Consider the following 22712-nt stretch of genomic DNA (forward strand, 5'->3'; position numbering starts at 1 on the left):
GGAGGAGGAAGTTTTCAGCACAGCTCAGCCTCTTGCAGGCTCAGCGCGAACTCGAGCTTTGCCCCATCCGCTGCAGAGAACTCCGGCCACGCCAGCTGGGCCAGTCCACCCGGAGCCACAGAGGGGCGGCCCGATGCAGGGGCGGTCCTTACTGGCTCTTGGGGCGGGGCTAGCTTGCTCCAGGGAAGTCGGCCTCTGCGGCTGCCCAGCCAACCCTCCCGAGGGGCCGGGGGCCAGCGACCCAGAGCGAGCCCCGGGAGACCCGGAGCACGCCGCAGCTCCGCAGTAGGGGGGCGCAGAGCCACGCAGCGGGGCTGAGGTTTGACAGGACCAACGAGACGCTCGGACGGCCTCCGGGCGTGCTAGAGCGTGCGCGGGCTCCAGGGTTGGAAGGGCGGTGACGCACTTCCGCCCCCGCGGCCTCCGCGGCGGCGTCTCGGGGCCGGTGCTGCGGGCAGTCGTCCGTGCCGAGGCGCCCTCTGTCCGTGGGTCGGCTGGGCTTCGCGCCGAGGTGCAGTGTGTCAGTGGGTCTGTGAGGGCGTGGGGCTGGGGCTGGGGCTGGGGCTGGGGCTGGGGCTGGGGAGGGCTGCCTCCTTCACTGCCACCGCCGCTGCTTCCAGTGAGCGCGCTGAGCCTAGTAGCCACCACGCCCCGTATTCCTGAAAGTTCGCATCTCCTAGGCCTAGCAGGAGCATTGTTTCGGCTGTCCTTAAACAGCTTTTGTGCTCCTTCCTTGCAGGCTTCATTTGCACAGTCCGTAGTGGGCAACGGTGGTGGGCCTTGCTTTGAGTCCTCTAGACGGCCCAGGCAGGTGTCTGGTCCCGTCTGGTGTCTTCTCATTATATATATGGCTCAGAATTTTGAGCAACTGCCCATCGTTTGGAGGGTTCCATTTAGCTGCTGTGGTTTCTATATCGAGGCTCTCCTTTGGGGTTCTGCAGTCTAGGTGTACTGGCCATCCCCCCTGCATCTTGTTTGCGCATTGTCCTAATGCTGGATGCCATTGACGGCTCTCTTAGGTGCCTGCCACCTCATGTCCACTGCCTCACCCCCCACAAGTCAACAAGAGGATTGTCAAAATGGAGATGCAGCGGAGAAATTGTTTCTTTCTGCCTTTAGAGCAAATAATTTTCTCATCTAATTTAGGGCTGGACTTATCTATGGCTTCTTTTCCTTCCTAGTTTTTCAAGGTTCTATCTCCATGGCAACCGGGTTCTTGACAGCCTAGCCCCAGGTTAATTCTTTTACTCCTAGTCTACATCACATATACCAGGTGACACTGAAGTCAGTATTGAAGTTAAAGGGCAAACCTGAATTCTTGTTTCAACTTTGTCACCAATTGGTGACATGACCCAGGACATTTCAGTTTACCTCTCTGGGCCTTAATAATCTGCTGTATTATTCCTGCTGTTCAGGAAGCTAAACTTGTACTTGCCAGCAATGAGATGCCATTATAAAGGTACTGGGCTGTGCATTTGAGGACATACAGTGGGAGAGGATGGAGGGATAGGATGGAATTGGATTGATTGACCTTGAGCGCCTATCCTGTTCATGGCTCTGTGCTGGTCATCCTCATTGTCACTATAATCATCACTATTATTATGAGAATTTACCATAAGCCAAGTATTATGCTAAATGCTTTGTATGTATTAAGCAATCTAATCCTCATATCAATCTGTGGGCGATCCCCAAGACCACTCTCACATTCAAAGATTCCCTAGAAGAACTAATGAGATGCAGTTTATGGTTGTACTCATGGCTAAGATTTATTACAATGGTGTACTAAGGATATATAGCCAGATCATAAGGGAAAAAGACACACATGGAGTATGAAAGACTCCACATGCAAGTTTCCTAACACTTCCTCTTCAAAGAAGAAATCACAAGAGAAATTAGAAAACACTCTGAAATGGATGAAAATTAAAGTCAACATATCAAAACTTACGGTATATAGTGAAAGCAGTGTTCAGACGAAAACTATAGCTGTAAATGCTTACATTAAAAAAGAATCTCAAAAGCCTAGCTTTACACCTTAAGGAATTAAAAAGCAAGAACAAGCCAAACCCAACACTAGCAGAAGGAAGGAAAGTACATGTAAAGATTAGAGCAGAGATAAATGAAATAGAGAATAGAAAAAATCAGTAAAAGCAAAATTGGTTTTTTGAAAAATTCAACAAAATTGACAAAACTTTAGCTAGATTGACTAGGAAAAAAGGAAAGAAGATGCAAATAAAGTCAGAAGTGGAAGTGGAAACATAACTATTGACCTTATAGAGATACAAAGGATTATAAAAGAACACTTTGAATAATTGTATGTCAACACTGTCAATAATTGTACATCAACAAATTAGATAACCTAGAAATGGACAAATGCCATGAAATATAAATTACCTAAACTGATTCAAGAAGAAATAGAAAATCTCAACAGACGTATAATAAGTAAAGAGATTAAATCACTAATTAAGAACCTCCCAGTAAAGAGAAGTCCTAAACCAGATGGCTTCACTGGTGAATTCTACCAAATACTTATTATTTGGTTTATTTTTTTTAGTAATCTCTATACCCAATGTGGGGCTCAAACCCACAACCCCAAGATCAAGAGTCAATCTACTATCAGTAGTACCATAATACCAAAGTTAGATAAGAACATCACCTGAAAGAAAATTTCAGGCCAGTATCCCTTATGAATATAGATGCAAAAATCCTCAACAAAATATTAGCAAGTCAAATCCAATAACATATTAAAAGGATAATACACCATATCCAAGTGGGGTGTATATCAGAAATATAAGGGTAACTGGACACAGAATATAATAATAGAATGAAAGAAAAAACCTACATGATCATCTCAATCGATGTAGAAAATGCATTTGACAAAATTGAACATCCTTTCATAATAAAGTCCTTTAGAGAACTGAAATGGAGAGTTCCTTAATATGACAAAGGGTATTTATGAAAAGCCTATAGCTAATATACTCAATGGTGAAAGACTGGAGAGTTTCCCTTTAAAATCAGAAGGTCTGGGACAAGGATGCCCACTTTGCTGCTATTCAACAGTGTACTGGAAGTTCTAGCCAGAGCTATTAGATAAGGAAAAAATGAAAAGATTCAAATTGGAAAGGGAGAGATAACTATCTCTATTTGCAAATGACATGATCCTATATAGATAAAATCCAAAAGGTTCCACAAGAGAACTACTAGCGTTAATAAATTCAGCGGAATTGCAGGGTACAAGATCAACATAAAAATTAGCTGTGTTTCTATACACTAGCAGTGAACAATTCAAAAAAGTAAATTAAGAACACAATCCCATTTACAATAGCATCTAAAAGGATTAAATACTGAGGGGAAAAACATCTAGCCAAGTTGGTGAAAGACTTGTAGGTTGAAAATACAATACATGCTGAAAGAAATTAGGCTTATACAAATGGAAAGAGATTCCATATTCATGGGTAGGAAGGATTGTTAAGAGGATAACCAAAGTTATCCTCAGCTACCCAAAGTGATCTATAAATTCAACAAAATCCTTATTAAAAGGCTAACAGCTTTTTTCACAGTATTGGAAAAGCTGATCCTCAAATTCATATGGAATTGCATGGAGCCCCAAAGAGGCAAAACAATCTTGAAAAAGAATAAATTGGGGAGGGGGGCCACTCAAACCTACAGTAAATAAATCATGGTAGTAGCATAAGGACAGACATAGACCAAAGGAATAGAATAGAGTCCAGAAATAACGCTCACTTATATGGTCAATTGGTTATCAATAAGGATGTCAAGACCAAGAGGGAAAGGAAGCCATTGCAAAAAGTGGCGGTGGGAAAACTGAATATCACATTCAAAAGTATTATTTTATACCACATATAAAAATTAGAGTGTATCAAAGACTTAAGATCTAAAACTATGAAACTCTTTGAAGAAAACATTCAAGAAAATCTTTATGACACTGGATTTGGCAACAATTTTGTGTATATGACATCAAAATCACAACAAAAGAAAAATAGGTAAATTGGATTTTCTTAAAATTAGCTGTACAAACCCCTAACAGGATAAACCCAAAGAAATTCAAGTCCAGACACAGTGTAAACAAACACTAAATATCTAAAGACAAGGAAAATGTTTTGAAAGCAACTAGAGAGAAACAGCGTATCACCTATAGAGAAACAACTGAAATGATCATGGATTTCTTATCAGAAACCAAGGTATTATGCTGAGTGAAATAAGTCAATCGGAGAAGGACAAACATATGGTCTCATTCATTTGGGGAATATAAAAAATAGTGAAAGGGAATAAAGGGGAAAGGAGTGAAAATATCAGTGAGGGTGACAAAACATGAGAGACTCCTAACTCTGGGAAACGAACAAGGGGTAGTGGAAGGGGATGTGGGCGGGGCGACGGGGTGACTGGGTGACGGGCACTGAGGGGGGCACCTGATGGTTTGAGTATTGGGTGTTATACTATATGTTGGCAAATCGAACTCCAATAAAAAAAATATACAAAAAAAAAAAAAAAAGAAACCATGAAAGTCATTTGCAAGTGGCACAAAGTTTATCAAGTGATGGGAAAAAAAGGAACTACCAATTCAAGAATCCTATGCCAATAAAAATATCCTTTAGAAATGAAAGTAAAATCAATATGTTATTAAATGAAGGAAAATTAAGGGCAATTGTCATTAGCACACCTACCCTAAAATGATGGCTGAAGGAAGTTCTACAAACAAAAAAGAAATAGTAAAAGCAGGATTCTTGGAACATCAATACAGAAAGAAGTGTATATGACAAATGTGACACAGTTAAGTAGCAAAGGAAACTGGAGTGCATAAGTAGGGGAACTAGGCCTGGTGAATCCTAGCAAATAGACTGCATTGATTCCCTACCTTTATATGGAGAATGCTGCTAGGCATGGACTACAATAGACACCTTTTCAGGATATGGCACTACCATCTTCCACACAGCATATGTCAACAATACTACTTAAGAATTCTTAGATGACCTATGTTACATATTTAGCTTTCCCTAACACACACAATAAGATAATAGTGCTATTTTTATAGCTGAAAGTACCAACAGTGGACAGTTAGCTGGGACATTAGCTGGACCTTTTGTGACCTGTACCATTCCCCAAGAAAGAAGTGCTATTAAGAGAGAGAGTGAACTCTTAAAAACTGGAAAAGATAATTGGACAACCAAGCCTAAGCTCTTAGTGGTGTACAAATTAAGATAATTCACTTGGGCTCCAAATGTGATAATTACCTTAAAGTGTACCTCTCATTTAAGTTATAATGTCTAATTATGAGGTTCAGGAGTGGGAGAAGGCCCTAACTGGCTGCAGGAAACCCAAACCATATAATTAACCCTTATCACTCTATTTTTTCCCTTCTATACCTATCTCTGGAAAACTGGACTACTAGAATTTGCAAGTAGGAAAAAAGAGCTGAGGGCTAGGAGACTGAAACTCATCCCAGCCATGCTTGCTGGATTTGGGAAATTATGAATAATGAGTATAATGATCATGAATTATGAGGTTGAAAACTAAGGCAGTGTTGGCATGGCTCACATGTCAGAGGGTAGGAGATATTCTAAGATGTTCTAAATTATAGAAGAGAGGAGCTTCTGAACTAACCAGGGATGAGTCTAAGCATATGGTGTGGGTTAGACATGGAGAGGACTGGATATAAGGTGAGACACTAGCTGTGGAAGGAGAGGAACAATCCGGATAGTCCTTGGTAAGGATTAGACCCTGGGAAGTCAGGGGCAGAGGGAGGGACCATTAACCTCTTAGCTTTTGTCTATAGGATATCTGAGCAAAACTCCAGGCTTCCATTACCACCCTCAGTTTTACAACTGGCCAATAAATAATCTCAATTTAAAAACTCTTGGAATACTCCCAACAGTCACTGACTCCAGAAAGAAACAGTCTCAGCAAGAAACAACAGAATAAGATTAACTTCCCGGACATTGAAATTATTCCCTTTAGCCTCATCTTGTTATTGTTGGACTTCTTGTACATTTTTCATAGCCCACTGATTGTTCTAAATTCTCTAGCATGATTGATAATGGACAATTGTACTGCCCTGGATTTTTTGCTGTCCAGTTTATGTGGGTTATGTGCCACTGCCAGTACCTCTTGCCTCACTTGGACTACTGACAAAATTAGCTAGATTGGCTCTGGATGAGGAGCCTGACTATGGTTCAATCTCCAGTGGATCTGTTTATACTATTGTATGTCACTATCATGGGCACTTTTGTCTGATGTTGCCTAAGATACAAGGAATGCATTTGACCCATTGTATTGGCAGTATTTGACTGTCAATACAACCAATTAGAGTATCTGATGACCTATGTGGTGGCTCATATTCCTGAGAATCTTTATGTGTAAAAAGTTGGGAGGTCTAGTTATAGGGAAATGGCTCCACCATGGTGCCCTCATAGGTTTACACATATATAAGCCATGCAGTCAAAATCTTGAACTACAGCTACTCTGACTCATGGCAGATCAACCTGTGATCCTTCTATAACATGAGAGGATGAGAGGAGCTTTAGAGACCTTCAAGCTTATCTCCCAACTCCCTTCCCTCTCTCTTGTGGGAGGCAGTCATTAGACCATTTCTCATTGCCTCTCAGATTGTGAAGAGGTAGGAGGGTTTCTGGGTATAACTGCAGAGTGTAACACTGTTTAACTATAGTCTAAAATCAGCTCCTCACCAAGGATGTTACAGCGACTGAACCCCCTTTTGTTTTGAGGTCCTTGTTTTTGGTGCCTGGAACAAGGATCTGGGGACTGACATATTTGGATACTCTTCCTTTTGCTGTTTACTTAAGTAATACATTGTATAAATCTAAAAGTGGCTTATTGTACTTTACTGGTCGAGTCGGTTAGGATATGGCCTTGACCTTGTCTGCTGCTATGTGTTTAACAGGAAGAACAATGGAAAGAGTAAAAATATATGGATGAAAATAGACTATCTCTCTCCTCTTTAGCTTTGAACCAAAACACTGATCCGAACCATAAGAGACCTTCCTTCTGGTGGAGCATGACTTAATAATCAGGCTTCTGAGAGGTCCTTGTTATGAGCACAAACTCCCATAATTATTTTGCACTGAGTCCAGTTTTCTCTATCTTGTCACTAAGAAAATCATGGGAGCATTTGTTGTGTGCTCATCCTTCTTAATGATCTTTCCCAGGGTAAGGACTCACTGCTGCCTACTCAGTGCTCACAGACTATTCACTAGTGTCCATTTATGAACTTCTCCAGTATCCTCTTAAAAACAAACAAGCAAACAAATCAGGGAGCTCATCTGAGGTCTCCTTTGTTCTGTGATTTTTCACGGGTATGATATCTGTAAGCTCTCAGTCCCTGGGTTTCTAAAAGGAATCTGGGCCTCTGGGCTGGAATTTCATTGAAGCAGACATCTTCCTACTTTGTTCACCCCAAAAGACTATATATACAAATGGAAAATGGCCAGACCATATAGAAAAATAGAACTCTGATCCACAGTCTGCAGCAACCAATCTAGGGTCCAGAAAGCCAACCCATTATCTGCAGTAACCAGTCTAGGAAGTCAAACTACTATCCGTAGCAACCAGTCCAGGAAGCCAAAATAAACCCTGTAGCAATCAGCCCCAAATAGCCAGAATTTGATTAATATACTCCCCCAACCACTCACATAAGATGCTTTGCTTCTAGTTAGCTCCCCCATGCCAACAATCTCCAATCAGAGCATACCTGAAGTCTCTTTCCCTGCCCCTCCTCTTTTAACTATAAAGCTTTATACTTCTGTACCTGATTTAGAGTCTTTACCAAATGCAAGTGATGGTGGTTGAACGCCTTTGCTTATAGTAAGCTCTGAATGAATAGCCTTTGCTTGTTCTTATTTTGGTGGTCTTCTATTTCTACAATTTTGCTTAAAGGTTTAACTTCTCAACATGCTATGTGATGTTAGGTAAGCCATTTCCTCTCTCTGGGCCTTACTTTCTTCCACTGAAAAACTGGTTCACAGGGAGCCTGGTTGGCTCAGTCGGTTAAGCGTCTGCCTTGGGTTCAGGTCATGATCCTGGGGCCCTGGGATCGAGCCCCACCTCGGGCTCTCCACTCAGCGAGGAGCCTACTTCTCCTTCCCTCTTTGCCTCTTGCTCTCCCTGCTTGTGCGTGAGCTTGTTTTCTCTCTGTCAAATAAATAAAAGGGGGGAAAAAAAGGTTCAACCTTTATCCATTCCTTTATTCAACAAGTATTCCTTGGCACTTAAAGAAACGGCCATAAGAGGTGCTAGATGTTGGGTGGATATCAGAAGCACCACAGTGATGAAGGCCGTTAGCTGCTCCCTGGGAAGGGAGAACCCAGTGAGGGGATGGAGGTCTAGGAACAGGCAGGCCAGAGGTCTGTGCTATTCCGCACCGGCGTCCGTCCTACGAGGGCAGTGCGGCAGAGGAGGGTGGCCAGTGGGAAGAGGAGGGCTGGGACAGTATTCCCAGGGAGGTCTTCCCCCAGCGGCCCGCTCGCCTGCGTCCCCGCCGCGGCGCTCCGAGGCAGCGGGTGTGTCTGCGGGAGCGGGACGCGCCCTCGGCTCCCGGCTGGAGAGGAGAACCACAGAGACGTGGCGCCCTCCGCCGTCCTAGAGAAGCCGGAGTGGCGGGAGTGCAGCCGCCTCCACCTCTCGGCGCGGAGCCGAGGGGCGCCGGCGTCAGACCCGCCCCGGCCCGGAGCGCCCCTGCCCGACCCGGGCGGCCCCCGGGCGGGCCTGGCGCGCGCTCGCCTCCCCGGAGGGCGGCCCGGGCCATGGCGGCCGCGGCCCTGGCGAGCGGGGCCCCCTTCGGGCCTGCGCCCGAGCTGCAGCCGGGACAGCCCGCGCCGGCCCGGGCGCGCCCGGTGAGTGCGGGGCCGGCGCCGCCAAGCTGGCTCGGCTCTGCCCCGGGCTCTAGGCCCGCAGGAGGGGCGGCGGGGGCCGTGCGGCGGCGGCCGGGGAGCCGGGGTGCAGCCCCGAGTGCAGGGGCCGGAGGAGCGGGCAGGGAGCAGAGTGAGCTCGCCACCCCCCAGACCTGCGCCGGCGGGGGACGCACACGTGCAGCTGCGCAGGCGGGAGCCAAGCGCGGGCGCAGAGGTGTTGGCAGAGCCCTGTGCGCCGCGGCGAATGTCCAGCATTTCCAGGTCACTGGTTTTTACAGAGCTGGTTATGTCTGAGGTGGGTCTTGAGATGAATCTGAGTTTGCCGGCGCAGGAGGGAGGAACTGGATCTCCAGGCAGGGGGAGCTGCAGGTGCAAGGACACCGATGGGGCAAGGCAAGGGTTTGGGTTTCTAACAGGATGGTGACAGGATAGGGCATGAGGGTGGTGGTACAAGAGATGATTCTTGGCAGGTAAGCTGGGTCTCTGAATAGGGAATGGAATCGTCTGCGGTGCAGAGGATTTGGACGTTTTGAGGTGCAAGTCAAGCCAAAGTCTTTGAGCCCCTGGGGTGCTGGGTAAGTCGCTGTGGGGACATTGTAGGGCAAGGACTGATTAGTGGCAGGGAAGTAGAAGTCTTGATGGCTCTACATTAGCACTGTTTGTGTTTCTTAAGGAAAAAGGAAAGAGAAAGGGCAGAAGCTTGGGCTCCCAGAGGTACAGGAAAAGCGGACATTAAGACTGGGAAGCTGGGAAGAAAGAGTAGGCTGCGGAGTGGCAGAGTGCAGGGAGTAAAGTCAGAGTTTGGATCTGCCCTTTGGAGTCCGGCCTCCCGGGCAGCCTGAGTGTACTGAGGTGCCCTTAGCTTCCCCTGTGGCGGGTGACAGTGAGGAGGAGGGAGAGAAGGGAAAGAATCTCACACAGGGACAGCAGGGGTGGCAAGAGTGAGGACCGAAGGCAGCGTGGCACAGTAAAGAAGAGCCAGAGGAGGCAGACAGCCCTGGATTCTGTCTCTGTTCTGTAACTTTGGGAGCAGTAAATCTCTGAACCTCAATTTCTTCTTCTATAGAATGAATCTAATGCCCTCCTCAGAGGCTGTGAGGCACACACCAAGTAATATATGTCAAGTGCTTGTCCTGGACTCGATAGATGATAGTTGAGCTTGTTATCAAGGGTTGGTGACCTCAGACAGAGGGCCCACTGCGGGGAAAGGATGGCTCCTTGAGCACAGATAGTTGTTTGGGGCATAAGGATAAAGAGGGAAAATTTGTAGAGACTCATGAAAAAGATGAGAGGATATTGGGAAGTTAAGATGAAGAGCCATGAGAAATTGATGGCTGATCCTCTATATCTTTGGAAGTGTGGGGTACAAATCTGCTAAGGGTTCTCTTAGGCATTCAGAATCCAGAAACTCAACTGGCACACCCTCCAGTACCTCTTAGTGCCTGGTCTGCCCCTTACTCCAGGCCTGGGTCTGGGATTGTCCTAGGGCATTTAAACACATGTTGTTTCAGGAGTCAGTGACCTTCGAGGATGTGGCCATCTACTTCTCTGAGAACGAATGGACCGGCCTGGCCCCTGCTCAGAGGGTCCTGTACAGGGACGTGATGCTGGAGAATTATGGGGCTGTGGCTGCCCTGGGTAAGGGTCTTTCCTTTTGGACTCTGCTTCTGCCCTTCAGAGTTTCCTGGTTCCTTCTTCCTCAGAAGCTCAGGAGTCTTTGATAACCCTCATCTGAGTGGGAACCTCAGGCCCTTGGATTCAAATGATCCAGCCTCAGTGGTTGCTGGGAAGTGGGAAGTCCAGGTATAAATAAATTCAGGCCTTGAAACAGACTTTATTGCCTCAGGGTGAGAGCTGCCTAACTCCTGACCCCTGTGCCGTGGGTAGAGAAGGAAGAGAGCAGATTCTTGGTGCCTCACCAAGCTCTCAGTTTCCCACTTCTCCCTATGGGAGACCCAGCCCAATACCGAGCCACCTCATGCAGCTGTCTAAACTTGAGAGCTCCAAGGGAGGAAGAGAATAAGAAAGTTCAATCTCAATGAGTGGAATCATCTATTCGCTCACTGAAATTGTCATTGAGCACCTCTTACTCTAATTCCTGACCTTTGTAAGTCCTCTGGCCCCACTCCCCTGGGTCTCCTGTTCCTTCACCTGGACTTCCTTTTCTTGCTCTCCCTAGTTAATTCCCTTCTTTCCAACCCACCCCTAAAGACAAAGCCTGGGAAGAGCTCTGGGATCGCTCTATGTCACCCCACTCACTTGCCTGTCCCATTTCCTTCCCCTTAAGCAGCATTTCCATTTCCCAAACCGGCTCTGATTTCCCAGCTGGAGCGAGGGGAAGCACCCTGGTGCAAGGCTCCTCAGGGAGCTCTGGATGGAGAGGGCCCGAGGGGCATCTCCTCAGGTGAGTGAGGACACATGCCTGTCATCTGGCCAGTTCCCTTGTCTTGATCTTTAAAATGTAATAGGTATATGTTCTCTTAACCTAGTGCTGTAGACATCAGTGGGATTCCTTTTTTTTTTTTTTTTTTCCTGTGTTCCCATGATTTTCCATCTTCTTGAGTCTGTTTAATTCACTCTGGCTCTTCTTCATTCACCTATTTTGTCTCTTCCCCATTTCTACTGTTCTTATCTGTACTCCCTGACTTTTCTGTTTACACACTGAGGTGGCCTTTCTGCATTCCCAGCCTGCTTATAGTCCTCCAGATTCTGACTGCCCTTTGGGGTATCACAGCCATCTTTATCATTAGTAATCAAGAAGTCTCAATAACCCTGAATCATATAGTTCCAGCTCAGGGATTTCTGGCATTCCTTTGCCCAACACAAGGCTTTCCTGTTCCTAATTTCCTAGGGGCAACTATGTCCCCTGTGGCCCCCCTCACCCCATTCTGTCTTCTTCCTACAGGAACTCTCCTGTAGGCACAGTGGAACTTGAGCTGTGCCTCCAACTTCCCCATTCTCACAGTTCCTTGCTGTGTCTGGCAGTCTTTCCATATTAGGATATTCTCGATTATAAGTAACAACCCAGTTCAAACTAGCTGAAACAAAAAAAGAATTTACTGTTTCCTGGAAGTTGAAAGTTCAGAGGTAGAGTTGCAGGTACAGTTTAATCAGAGTTTCAGTCTTTGATTTTTTCTATTTCCTTGTATGTTGGCTTTGTCTACAGTCTGGCTCCTCCTGTGGTGGTAAGATGATTAGTAGTTGTAACCAAGGCTCTGCTTCTTCATACCTCGGGAGAAAAATATGGGATGCCTTCCTCAGGCCTTTGTAATGTACCGTCTTAAGTCTGATGCCAACTCTAAACCAATGACTATGGCCAGGGAAATTGTGTGCACTGATTGTCTTGGCTTGGACTGCCAACTTCTGACACTGTCTCTCATGGAGTAAGTAGGATAGTTTAACCTGCTTGGCTTAGACTAGTGAGGGCTGCATTAGGAACTGGAGTTGATCAAAAAAAAAAAAAAGGAACTGGAGTTGAAATCACTCCCCTCCAAAGGGCATGGCTACTCCATAATGGTCGGGTGGTGGGGTGGGGTTGGTGGTCATGGTAGATGGATATAGGGAGACAACTACAGCGTCCTCTGCATTCTCTCAGGATCTCAGTGCTTATTCTCCCACCAACCAAGGGAACTTCCCATCTTTGCTCTAGGCAGAAAGCCAACAGCTAAATTATTCCTTGAGTAAAATCCTAATGGCCTGACCTGCAGCAAACTTTCTTTTCAAAGTCCATTTTGTCTTAAGAGAATATCAGAGGACACAGTCCTTGGCTTCAGCAGTATAAGAGGTTGTCTTTTGGAGGGTGGGGAATTGGTACATTTCTCAGGAGGCCAGACTTATTGGATGGGAGTTACAAGGAGGCCAGACTTAACTAAGCCTGAAGAAGAGTTTATCAGAGTGGATTTTGCAATTAGAGGTCTGTTATTAGAATAAGAAGTGACTTCTGGAAGTGGCTGAGTGAGGCTGTGAGTCCATTTCTAATGGATGCCATAGGCCCACCATTGACCCTCTGTAGAAAGAGAAGGCAATAGCTAAGGTGGATAGACAGGAAGGAAGCTGAGAGACTGTGGTTCCCCAACATAGCCTCAGGAACAACTCTGTGCAGTTCCATCCCGTCCTGACTCTTTTCCATATGAACTGGATTTTGCCTCCTAGATGAAGTGAAGAAGAGACCTTAGTCTCCCCTGTTTCTTCTTGATATTTAAAATGAATGAAACATTTTCACATTTTGGGGAACTGATGAAATTGCAACTTCCCTGTACATCTGTTTTCTGTCCTCTATATTGTTATCCTCCTCAAATGTCAGGTCGCCTATGTACCAATCTATCCACCCACCTTCATTCTCCCTTACCGCTTCCATCTCTGCTCCTTTCCTAACGGGCCCCACTCCTCCGACTGAGCCACCTTTATTTATATCTTGACCCTGGCAGGATATCCATTTCTAAAGCCTGCTGGGATCTCCCATTTTGAGCAGGTGGAAGAGCCATTGAACCTGAAACTTCAAGGAGAGGGTCCAAGCCTAACCTGTACTGGTAAGTGAGGGAAATGAACACTTTCTTCCCAGGCACATGTTTTCCTCTGTCTTTCTGTTGTAAACTATTAAGATTCCATTTTAGCATTTATGTTCTAAATAAACGACTCTCTAAAAATCCCCAAATCAACCATTTAATGAAGAGGAAAGTTAAACCCCAAGCTTCCAGCTTTCATTTGAACACTATTGATTAATTAAATTCAAATGGGTCTTGGGTCTTAGGCTGTAACTGAACAGATGACCTACTGGCTGCTATGGCCAACCAATATTTTAAAAGTAAGCGCTGCATTTTATTCATTCTGTTAGTTTTTAGGAATCAGAAAGCAAGGACTATATGGCCCCTATCTTGCAAGGGCTCACAGTCTAATGGGACATTATACATAAATGTATAATTACAGCAAAGTGTGATGCTGTGACAGAGATGTGAATAAAGTACTGTGGGAGCAAAGAGCAGGTAGTCTCTGCCCAACTGTATCTGAAGTAGTTTGGGGAAGCACTTTTCATGGTGGACCTGGTGACTGGATTGAATGAGAAGACATTTCCTTTTAGCATTGACAAGTATGAAGAAGATTCTCCTTGTTGCTTTCCACTGCGTGTGACAAGTTTAGGTTCCCCAGGTTTGCCTCAAAGGATTTGTTATTTCTGAACAGGTCCTTTGCCCTGAATCCTGGCCTGTTCTTCTCATGTTATAACCAGGACTACCTAGAAGAAGTTCTGACTTGTGTCCCTGAGGTTCAATTCAACTGTTTTGGGAGAGCTCCCCTTGTGCTTGGCCTGGTGCTTGGGAATCATAGCCCTCAGGGACTCTGTCTAGTTTTTGCCTTTCTGTGGTATACCTTTTGGTTGCTTACTGTGTGCTAGCCCTTGTGCCGTTTCCCACTAAGACAGGGCCACTGAGACACAAGGGGTGACACTTGGAGTGAAATGGACACACTAGTACCACTTGGTGACCTTACTCGCTCTATCATGGGTGATGATGACATTTGCAGCTTTGATTTGTTCTTTCAGAGGGTGTGTTGAAGAGTGAGAAAGAAGATTTTATTCTGAAGGAGGGAAGTTTTGAGGAGGCAAAGGACCACATGGTACTATCAAGTGGACCCCGGTGCCGTGGCTCCCAGGAATTCTGGTTTGGAAAAACCTGTGAGGAGGAAAAAAGCAGGTTAGGGAGGTGGTCTGACTACTCCAATGGGAGAAGTTTGGAGAACACCGCAAATGATATTATAGAAGTGATTGTCAAAGATGAGATGGTCTCTGGCGAAGATAGTTCAGAGAATACTGGTGTTAATATCCCCCTTGGTATACATCAGAAAATTTTCAGTGAGCAGGTATTCTATATATGTGAAGAATGCGGCAAGTGTTTTGATAAAAATGAAGACTTTGACCAACATCAGAGAATTCATAATGGAGAGAAGGTCTATGGATGTAAGGAATGTGGGAAGACTTTCAGTTTTAGATCACATTGCATTGCACATCAGAGAATTCACACGGGGGTGAAACCATACGTGTGTCAAGAATGTGCTAAAGCCTTCGTTTGGAAGTCAAACCTGATTCGGCACCAGAGAATACATACTGGAGAGAAACCCTTTGAATGTAAGGAATGTGGGAAGGGCTTTAGTCAGAACACAAGCCTTACACAGCACCAGCGAATCCACACTGGAGAAAAACCATATACATGTAAGGAATGTGGGAAAAGCTTTACTCGGAACCCAGCCCTACTTCGACATCAAAGAATCCACACTGGGGAGAAGCCTTATGAATGCAAGGACTGTGGGAAAGGCTTTATGTGGAACTCCGATCTTGCTCAGCACCAGAGGGTTCACACAGGGGAGAAGCCTCATGAATGTACTGACTGTGGGAAAAGCTTCATCTGTAAGGCACACCTTATCCGACATCAGAGAATCCATACTGGGGAAAGGCCATATAAATGTAATGACTGTGGGAAGGCCTTCAGTCAGAATTCTGTTTTGATTAAGCACCAGCGGCGCCATGCTAGAGAGAAACCTTGTAATTGTCAGATATCTCACCTTCTTGAACATTAGAGAATGCATAATGGTGATATTTGTTTATAATTCTTATGCTACAGGAACCCCAGAGACAAAACAAGGTGATCGTCCACTTTATTATAACTTTAATAGCCAGTATTATCTTGTCCCCTCTGAACAGGTACCCTGTACTCTAGTAAGACTGGTCTCCCTGTTCAACCATGTTCATGCTAGGCAACTTTTAGTTGAGTATCTACTCTGTCAGGTACTATGCTAACCACTTTACAGTCTTTAGTTTTTCTTAATCCTATTAAGGTAGGTACTCATACTCATTTTACAAATGAGAGATCTGAGGTTGAAAGAAGTTATAAAACTAATTCAAGGTCACTCAGCTAACATGTTATAGAATTGAGATTCAAGTAGGTCTATCTGAGTCTCCTGTTCTCTATTTGTGCACATTACTACTTCTTCTCAAATTTATTTGCTCAACTTTCCGTAGGCTAAAAATTTCCTTCCTCATCTAAGACCCAGCTCCTTCAAATGAACAGACCTTCCTCTTCTACTTGTAATCAGTACTGTCCTAATTGGTATTTAACTATGTGCTGTCTTATATTTTTCTAATGTCTATGTGTGTTAGTCCAGCTAAATGGCTCTTTGAGGATCAGTACTGTATTTTAAGTTTGGAAACTTATTTATTTCTGAGTAGGTATAATGTGCTTATGGTAAAAAAAAAAAAAAAAGTTGAAATAGTTTAAAAAGGTGTTCAGTGAAAAGTGTATCTCCTTGTCACTCTTGTCTCCCAATCTACCTCCTCAGAGACAGCCACTATTACTGTTGTGTCTTCCTGGATATATTCTTTCTATGTGTTATTAATACTGCTTTCATAAGTCTACCTTATTGAAAGCCGTATTTGATGTAGATGACAATGCGGTTACATTGCCAACCCCAGAATTTCTCTTCCTCAGAAGTCATGGTCCACCTTGAGGTCACCAAGGTAACTTAAGAAAGTAGCAGAGGGTAGTCTGGAGGTGCAGTCTTGGGAGACCTGATTTCCCCTTGTGTTTTAAGATAGGACTCTGGACTGGGAAAATGTAAACCAAGTGGGAGATTTTTTTGTTTTCTTGGGTTTGTTTTCCCGTAAAATTTTGTATAGCTACAATACCTCTCATTCCACTATCCCAAATCCCTTTCCAGTCTCTTCTCATCATGATAGCCCACATTCCAGAGTAAGCTGTATTATTAGAGAATGGTACTGACCATATTCAAGGGTTAGAGAAACAGAGGCCCTATTCAGAGAAGAATGCTGGCCAAAACAGATGAAACATACATTCCAGACTTCACCTTGAGAGCTATTTTTCAGCTTCCAGTTTGCCTCTCTGCTAATTAGGCATTCTACTTTAGAAGCTCCCAGCCAGATAGTATAATTGCTGACTAAGGAGCAAGGAAGAGAAGCCAGAGGCTGGCTTGGATTAAACCACATACATATCTCTGGGGCCCCTGATTGCTAAAGCCTAAAGCCATGTAGTAAGGAGAACTTGGCTTACCATACTCCAGTTAGGGTAACCTCTCGTAAAACCTCTCTATTTTGTACTAAATAGAACCAAGAAATGGAAATGAGTGATGTGAAGGGTATTTGGGGGAAGTTTATTAAGCAAATATCACTGAGCACCTGCTTGTATGCAAAGCACTATGCGAGGTGCTGAATAAACAATAGTCAGAACTGCTTCCTGCCTTTCTAGAATATTAATCTAGTGAGAGAGATTATGAAGGAACGAATGGTACAGAGAGGGAATGATGGAGAGGGAGCATCTTTATATAAATAGGGAAGGTCTATCCTAAGAGGTAACATTAAAGCTAAATCTCAGAATGAGAAGAAGGCACATGTATCAATAATAGGGGAAGAACAGCAGGCAGAGGGAACAGCTCTGCAGACTGATGGGTGAAGGGTTTGGCATGTTCAAGAAACCAAAAGGTTTTGGGTATAACAATGATCAAGGGTATTGAAAGGCACAAGTTAGGTTTGTAGACATAGGTGGACCAGATCATTTAATTCCATCCTAAATGAAAGCTATTAAAGGGTATTCAGTGGAGGAATGACATGATTGATTCACATTTCACAATGATTGCTGCCTGCTAAGTAGACAATGGTTTGTAAAGGGAGGAAAGTGAAAGGAGCGATCACATTCGAGACTGCTAGCAGTCCAGGTTGGAGATGATAATGGCTTGGAGTGGGTGGTAGTAGTAGAGATGGAGAGGAAATGTATTTAAGATATAGTTTAGAAATCAAATCACTGACCTGCTAACAGTGGATATAGGAGTAACAGGAATTAGGGACAGCTTTTGGTTTGTGGTCTGAGCAGCTGAATTAGAGAGCAGACCAGTTACTGGAATGGATAACACTGGAATGGAAATAGGTTTGGGGAAGGAGAAATCTAGAACTCTGTTTTGAATTAACATTTGAGGTATGTGTGAGATATACAAGTAGACATTTCAAGTGGTGGTTGTATATATGGGCTAGAGCTCTGGGTTAGTCATAGCTAGAGCTTTGCACCTGGGAGTCATCAAGTGAACAGAAGGTATTTAAAGCCATGGAAGAAATGAATGAAATCACCTGGAGCTGCACTATCCAATACAGTAGCCACTGGTCATTTGTAGGTATTAAATTAAATTTAAAATTTAGGTTCTTCTACTGACCAGATTTTAAGTGCACAATAACTATATGTGGCAGTTGGCTACCGTATTGGATAGTGTAGACATAGAACATTTTCATCATTTCAGGAAGTTCTTTCAGACAGTACTGGCTCCAGAGTATAGCAAAACATGAGGACCCAAGATAGAGTCCTATGAAACACCAATTTAGTATTTAGAGAGTTGGACAGGAGGAAACGCCAGGAAGAGATACGAAGTGCAGTCAATATTACGAGTGGACACATGACACAGGCACAGTTGAAATAGGGTTGAATGAACTAAGCTACAGGAGGTGATCATTAAAATCCTAAATATTAATAAGTCCCCAGGATGCAGATGATATGTATGTTAGGTGATGTCACTATCTTAAAATGGGAGAGAGATAATGAACAGGAAGAAGAATATAGGAATGGAACTATGAAACAGTTTGGACTTACAGAGGAGCATCATGGAAGTTGACCAACCCTAGGAACTCTCTCCCTCAAAGATGAAAATGTTTGTAGGTGAAGAATGACAAGACAAATTTTAGGAGTATCACAATGAAAGAATTATCAAAACATAGCAAAATATACATATTTCAGAGAGATTAAGAAATAGCATGTAGAAATGGATGGCCCCTACCAAGAGAATTCCTAACTGTCTTCCTTACCAGAGGCCTAGAGACAGGTACTTGAAAGCCCATATCAAAGACCATAGTCTGTGATGAAGGAATTGTAAAATGGAAGACCTTCCAATTTGTAATGACACTTTCCACACATCTCAAAGTCAGAAGAGGAATTAAATTAATACTTCCTAAATTTTGGAGAAATAGAAAAATTAGAAACAATTTCTAATTTACAATTAGCAATATAAATAAATTGCAATTAGCAATATATTAAAATCAAAGTTGATTATGGTAAAATTTTGTCTTCAAAATTTTCAGAAGTAGGATTGGAAAGTGAGGAAATATAAAAATAGTGTATAGAGTTATTCATATTGTGAAAATCAGCTGGCCTGCCCAGAATCTCTTGGGGGAATGAATAATTAAATCCCTCAGAGGTACCTACAGAGTTGTCTTAGAAGCAATTCAGTTGCAAAACAGTGTCTGCAATTCTAAGCATGTCTTTGTCATGGCCAAGTCAGGGTTCTGTATTACTCATCTCTTATTTGGTTCCCAGCATCCATTCTTCTCTCTGCAGACAAAACCCATATATTCTTAGGGAAAGTATCGTTTCTCAGCCACCTGACTTGGCTTCAGTCCCAACTCCATAAGCCCATGTCCATCACCTTGTCCTATTTGGTCACAGAGCCAATGAGCTATGAGGAGATATTTACTGGGTCTTCTGAAAGAGAGAGGCTTTTCTTTGACAACAACCAAAGGAGGCATTCTCTGTCCTCCCTATGATATCTAGGAAGATATGAGACCTGGAACTAGGGTAACACTTTTTTTCTGTTAAAAGGGAAGGTGAGGGGGAGTCTAGAGCTTCCTGGTGTTAGCCTGTGGAGCCTGAGGATGAAGCCAATACCGAAGAAGATAGTGATAATGCAGACAAAAATTGGGTACCTGGTGACATTGAGCCATTAGCCCAAGCCTTACCTGAAATAGACTTACCTCTGGACTTTTCAGTTATGTGAGCCAATATATATCCTTTATTAAACTAGTTAGATTTGGGTTTTCTGTCATCTGTAACTTAGTCATATTGATACAGGCTTGTATTTGAAAGCCTGGCCTCTTATACAGCACCTTAATGTTACATTTTCTCCTGTTTAGTAGTCACATGAGCCGCTTATTTGTATCTCATCTCAGTTGCTTGGAGCTTGAGTGGCTAAATAGCCACCTCTCATGCCTTAAACTTAATTTCATGAATACCACCAGACTTATTTGTCATGTCTTAGCATACCTTCCAAATGTGGATATAATACTCTTGGTTCCAGATTCTCTAGTAGATAACTTCCTATCTCTGATGTATTTTCTAGACCCGCCCCCACCCACCCAACCTATGTGAATTTGAGGTTTGCCATGTCACCTATATTTTAAGGTGGATTCTTGTGAAATAACAAGGTATTTTTCATATCCACTAAGGCTTTGTTTTAGTGAACAGTGTTCCAGTACTATTAAGAGGTACAGAGTCCCCTAGAGCATGTTCTCTGAAGGTGAAAGTCATTTCTCTGCTGAGTAATTGAGAAATGAGCAAAAAGATATTTCCTTTCCCTAGCAAAAAGAGAAAACAAAAAGAACTGGCTTTGAACCCCGCCCCCCAAGAATAGAACTATATTTCTGGTGTAAGTGATACAGGTGTTGGAGATAAGCCACTGCATTTTTCAGTCTCCACCCCCGATTACAGGCTGGACTAGTATGCTTAGTATGAAAGAAGCATGAGACCCATTCTGATCTCTAGTATATTGGACCCACTAAAGCTGATAAAAAGTTATTCACTTATTTTCAAGTATATAACAAAATCTTATTTGTTGATAATATAAAGAGAAATGAGAAAGAATTGGTGTGAGAAAAGAAGCCAAAATGTAAATTTGTCTGACAATCAGCTGTTGTCCCAGGTGGTGTCCTATACTATAGATTATTCTTCCCTTCAGATGTGTTTCCTGCCCACCAAAAGCACCCTATGGAGAGACTGACATATGCTTTTGACTCTGCCCCATTCTCTTTGAGAACATAGTAATTCTGAATGCATGGAATCTAACCACCAGGCCCCAAGGTTATTTTATTTTCCTGGGAGACTCAAAGGATACTCATGCCAAAGGGGCTAAGTTCCTCTGATGTATCTGTCCTGGAGGTGGCAAATCAGATTCCCTGATGTTCCTTTGAAAAATGCAAACCTTTATGAAGAGGAAACTAGAGAAGGGAGGGAGAGTAGAATATGCTGGAAACTGGTAGCAAAAACATAAAAGATTTAAAAACCCCAGGATGTATAAATATTCTGAAAAGGTAACAGATACACCTGAGGGAAGCCACTCATGATGGCATTAATACAGAAACTGAAAATCAGCTGAAAGCGTACATAAGACATAGGGACAATCTATTCATTCCTTTCAGCTTCCTTGGCTTTATTTCATATAATTACCATCTCAGAGTTTTGTGATAGCTATTGTCTTTTCAATCCTCTAAGATCAAGAAAATGTTCTTAAAATGAAAACCTATTATATCACTCTCTTTCTATAAGTCCTTTAATTATTTTGCTGTTGCTTAAAAAGCAAAGCCCAAGTTCCTTTGGTGAATAATCAAAATTGTATTACTGGTTTGTTTTAATTGATGGTTTTACTGTATCCCCCATCAATCTCCAACTTAGATCTCAACTACAGCCATAATTTTTAACCATGTTTTGCTTTTCAAGGAATGAGGAGTATATCTGTGTAGGTCAGAGATTCTCAGCTGGAGGTGATTGTGCTCCCCTTCGCCTAGACAATTTGGCAATTGGAGAAATTTTTTGTTGTCACAGTTGAGGATTGGGCTGCTCCTGGCATCTGCCGGTAGAAGCAGGCATGCTACTAAATATACTGCAATGCACAAGGCATTCTGCCACAACAAAGATTATCTGACACCAAATGCCAATAGTGCTGCCTTTAGGAAAATCTTGTACAGGCCAACCTCATTTGGAGGCTTGTTAATCATTTCTTTGATCCTTTAAAAACCTGTTCAACATAAAGAGAATACCAGAATAGAAACAGATTTATTAAGAGGAAGACTATTTGCCTACAGTGGGTGATCAAGTCAGTTGCAAAATTAGCTGTGCTCTGCCAGCCTGCAAAGCCAATTTTCTCCCCTAGGTCAAAGAGTGCAGGAGCTAGAAATGAGTATATTCAAAAGGTGCCAGGAACCCCCTCTGCTTGACAGAGGTAAGACTGCTCTTGTTCTAAGCACAGGCAACTGAAATAGGATGGAAAGGTATAGACTCTGCCTCTCCTCAAGTTCTTCATGTTTCTCTGGAGCCAATGTTTAAAATATAATTGCTTTAGTGGAGATCTAGGAGGATGGAACAAAATCCTAGTTCTGTGGCTTAAAGACTAAAACTACAAGGTTAGGAGGCCCAATTCAGGATCTTAATAATATCTCTGGTAGAACTGAATAACTGATAGATGCCCTTTCCTTCCCTGCAACTGATAATGTAGTGGACTTGATTGGTTGCTGCTCTGGCATCCATCCTCCCCTTTCTTCTTTTTAATAAAGGCACTCACATTTCACAGCCATATAGGATAGTTTAACTATACTACTGGCTAACAGGATGGAACCTGACTGGTTTAAATCATTTGGAATAATGCCATTTCCTTTGCTACATTTAATGGTTGTGACTTAGGTTGATCCAAACAGAGTGGAGCTCAGGACTTTTGAAAATAGCTTCAGGGGGAGATGCCCTCTCTTGGATTTAAATTGAGAAGCATATAGCCATGGCTACGACTACCCTATATAGTGTCTGTGCAAACTGTAAAGAAAGTATTCCTGTGGACAGTTGAAGTATTTTTTTCATTTATAGTTTGTGTTTTTGTGTGTATCATTTAAGAAATCTTTGCCATACCCAAGGTCATTAACATTTTCTCCTGTTTTCTTCCACATGTTTTATGGTTTTAACTCTTACATTTAAGTCTATAATACATTTCAAGGCAATTTTTTTGTATGGGAATGGGCTAAGATTATTTTTT

At 43.2% G+C, this 22712-nt stretch overlaps 1 protein-coding gene across 5 annotated transcripts; it reads left to right on the forward strand.

Moving 5' to 3' along the window:
- The first annotated feature begins 288 nt into the window (after positions 1–288).
- Positions 289–16409, forward strand: ZNF662 (zinc finger protein 662). 5 transcript variants are annotated; one of them, XM_041734258.1, is made up of 5 exons: positions 289–511; positions 10394–10520; positions 11170–11286; positions 13310–13411; positions 14419–16409. In XM_041734258.1, the coding sequence occupies exons 2-5, from the start codon at positions 10487–10489 to the stop codon at positions 15447–15449; spliced, it is 1284 nt and encodes a 427-aa protein (XP_041590192.1). In that variant the 5' UTR covers positions 289–511; positions 10394–10486; the 3' UTR covers positions 15450–16409. The 5 variants fall into 5 exon arrangements, with proteins under 5 accessions (XP_041590192.1, XP_041590194.1, XP_041590189.1 ...); XM_041734260.1 differs by lacking the exon at positions 289–511 and adding an exon at positions 8286–8375; XM_041734255.1 differs by lacking the exon at positions 289–511 and adding an exon at positions 8406–8864.
- The last annotated feature ends 6303 nt before the right edge of the window (positions 16410–22712 follow it).

The sequence above is a fragment of the Vulpes lagopus genome, chromosome 19, assembly GCF_018345385.1.
Source record: "Vulpes lagopus strain Blue_001 chromosome 19, ASM1834538v1, whole genome shotgun sequence".
NCBI classification, from domain to species: Eukaryota; Metazoa; Chordata; class Mammalia; order Carnivora; family Canidae; genus Vulpes; species Vulpes lagopus.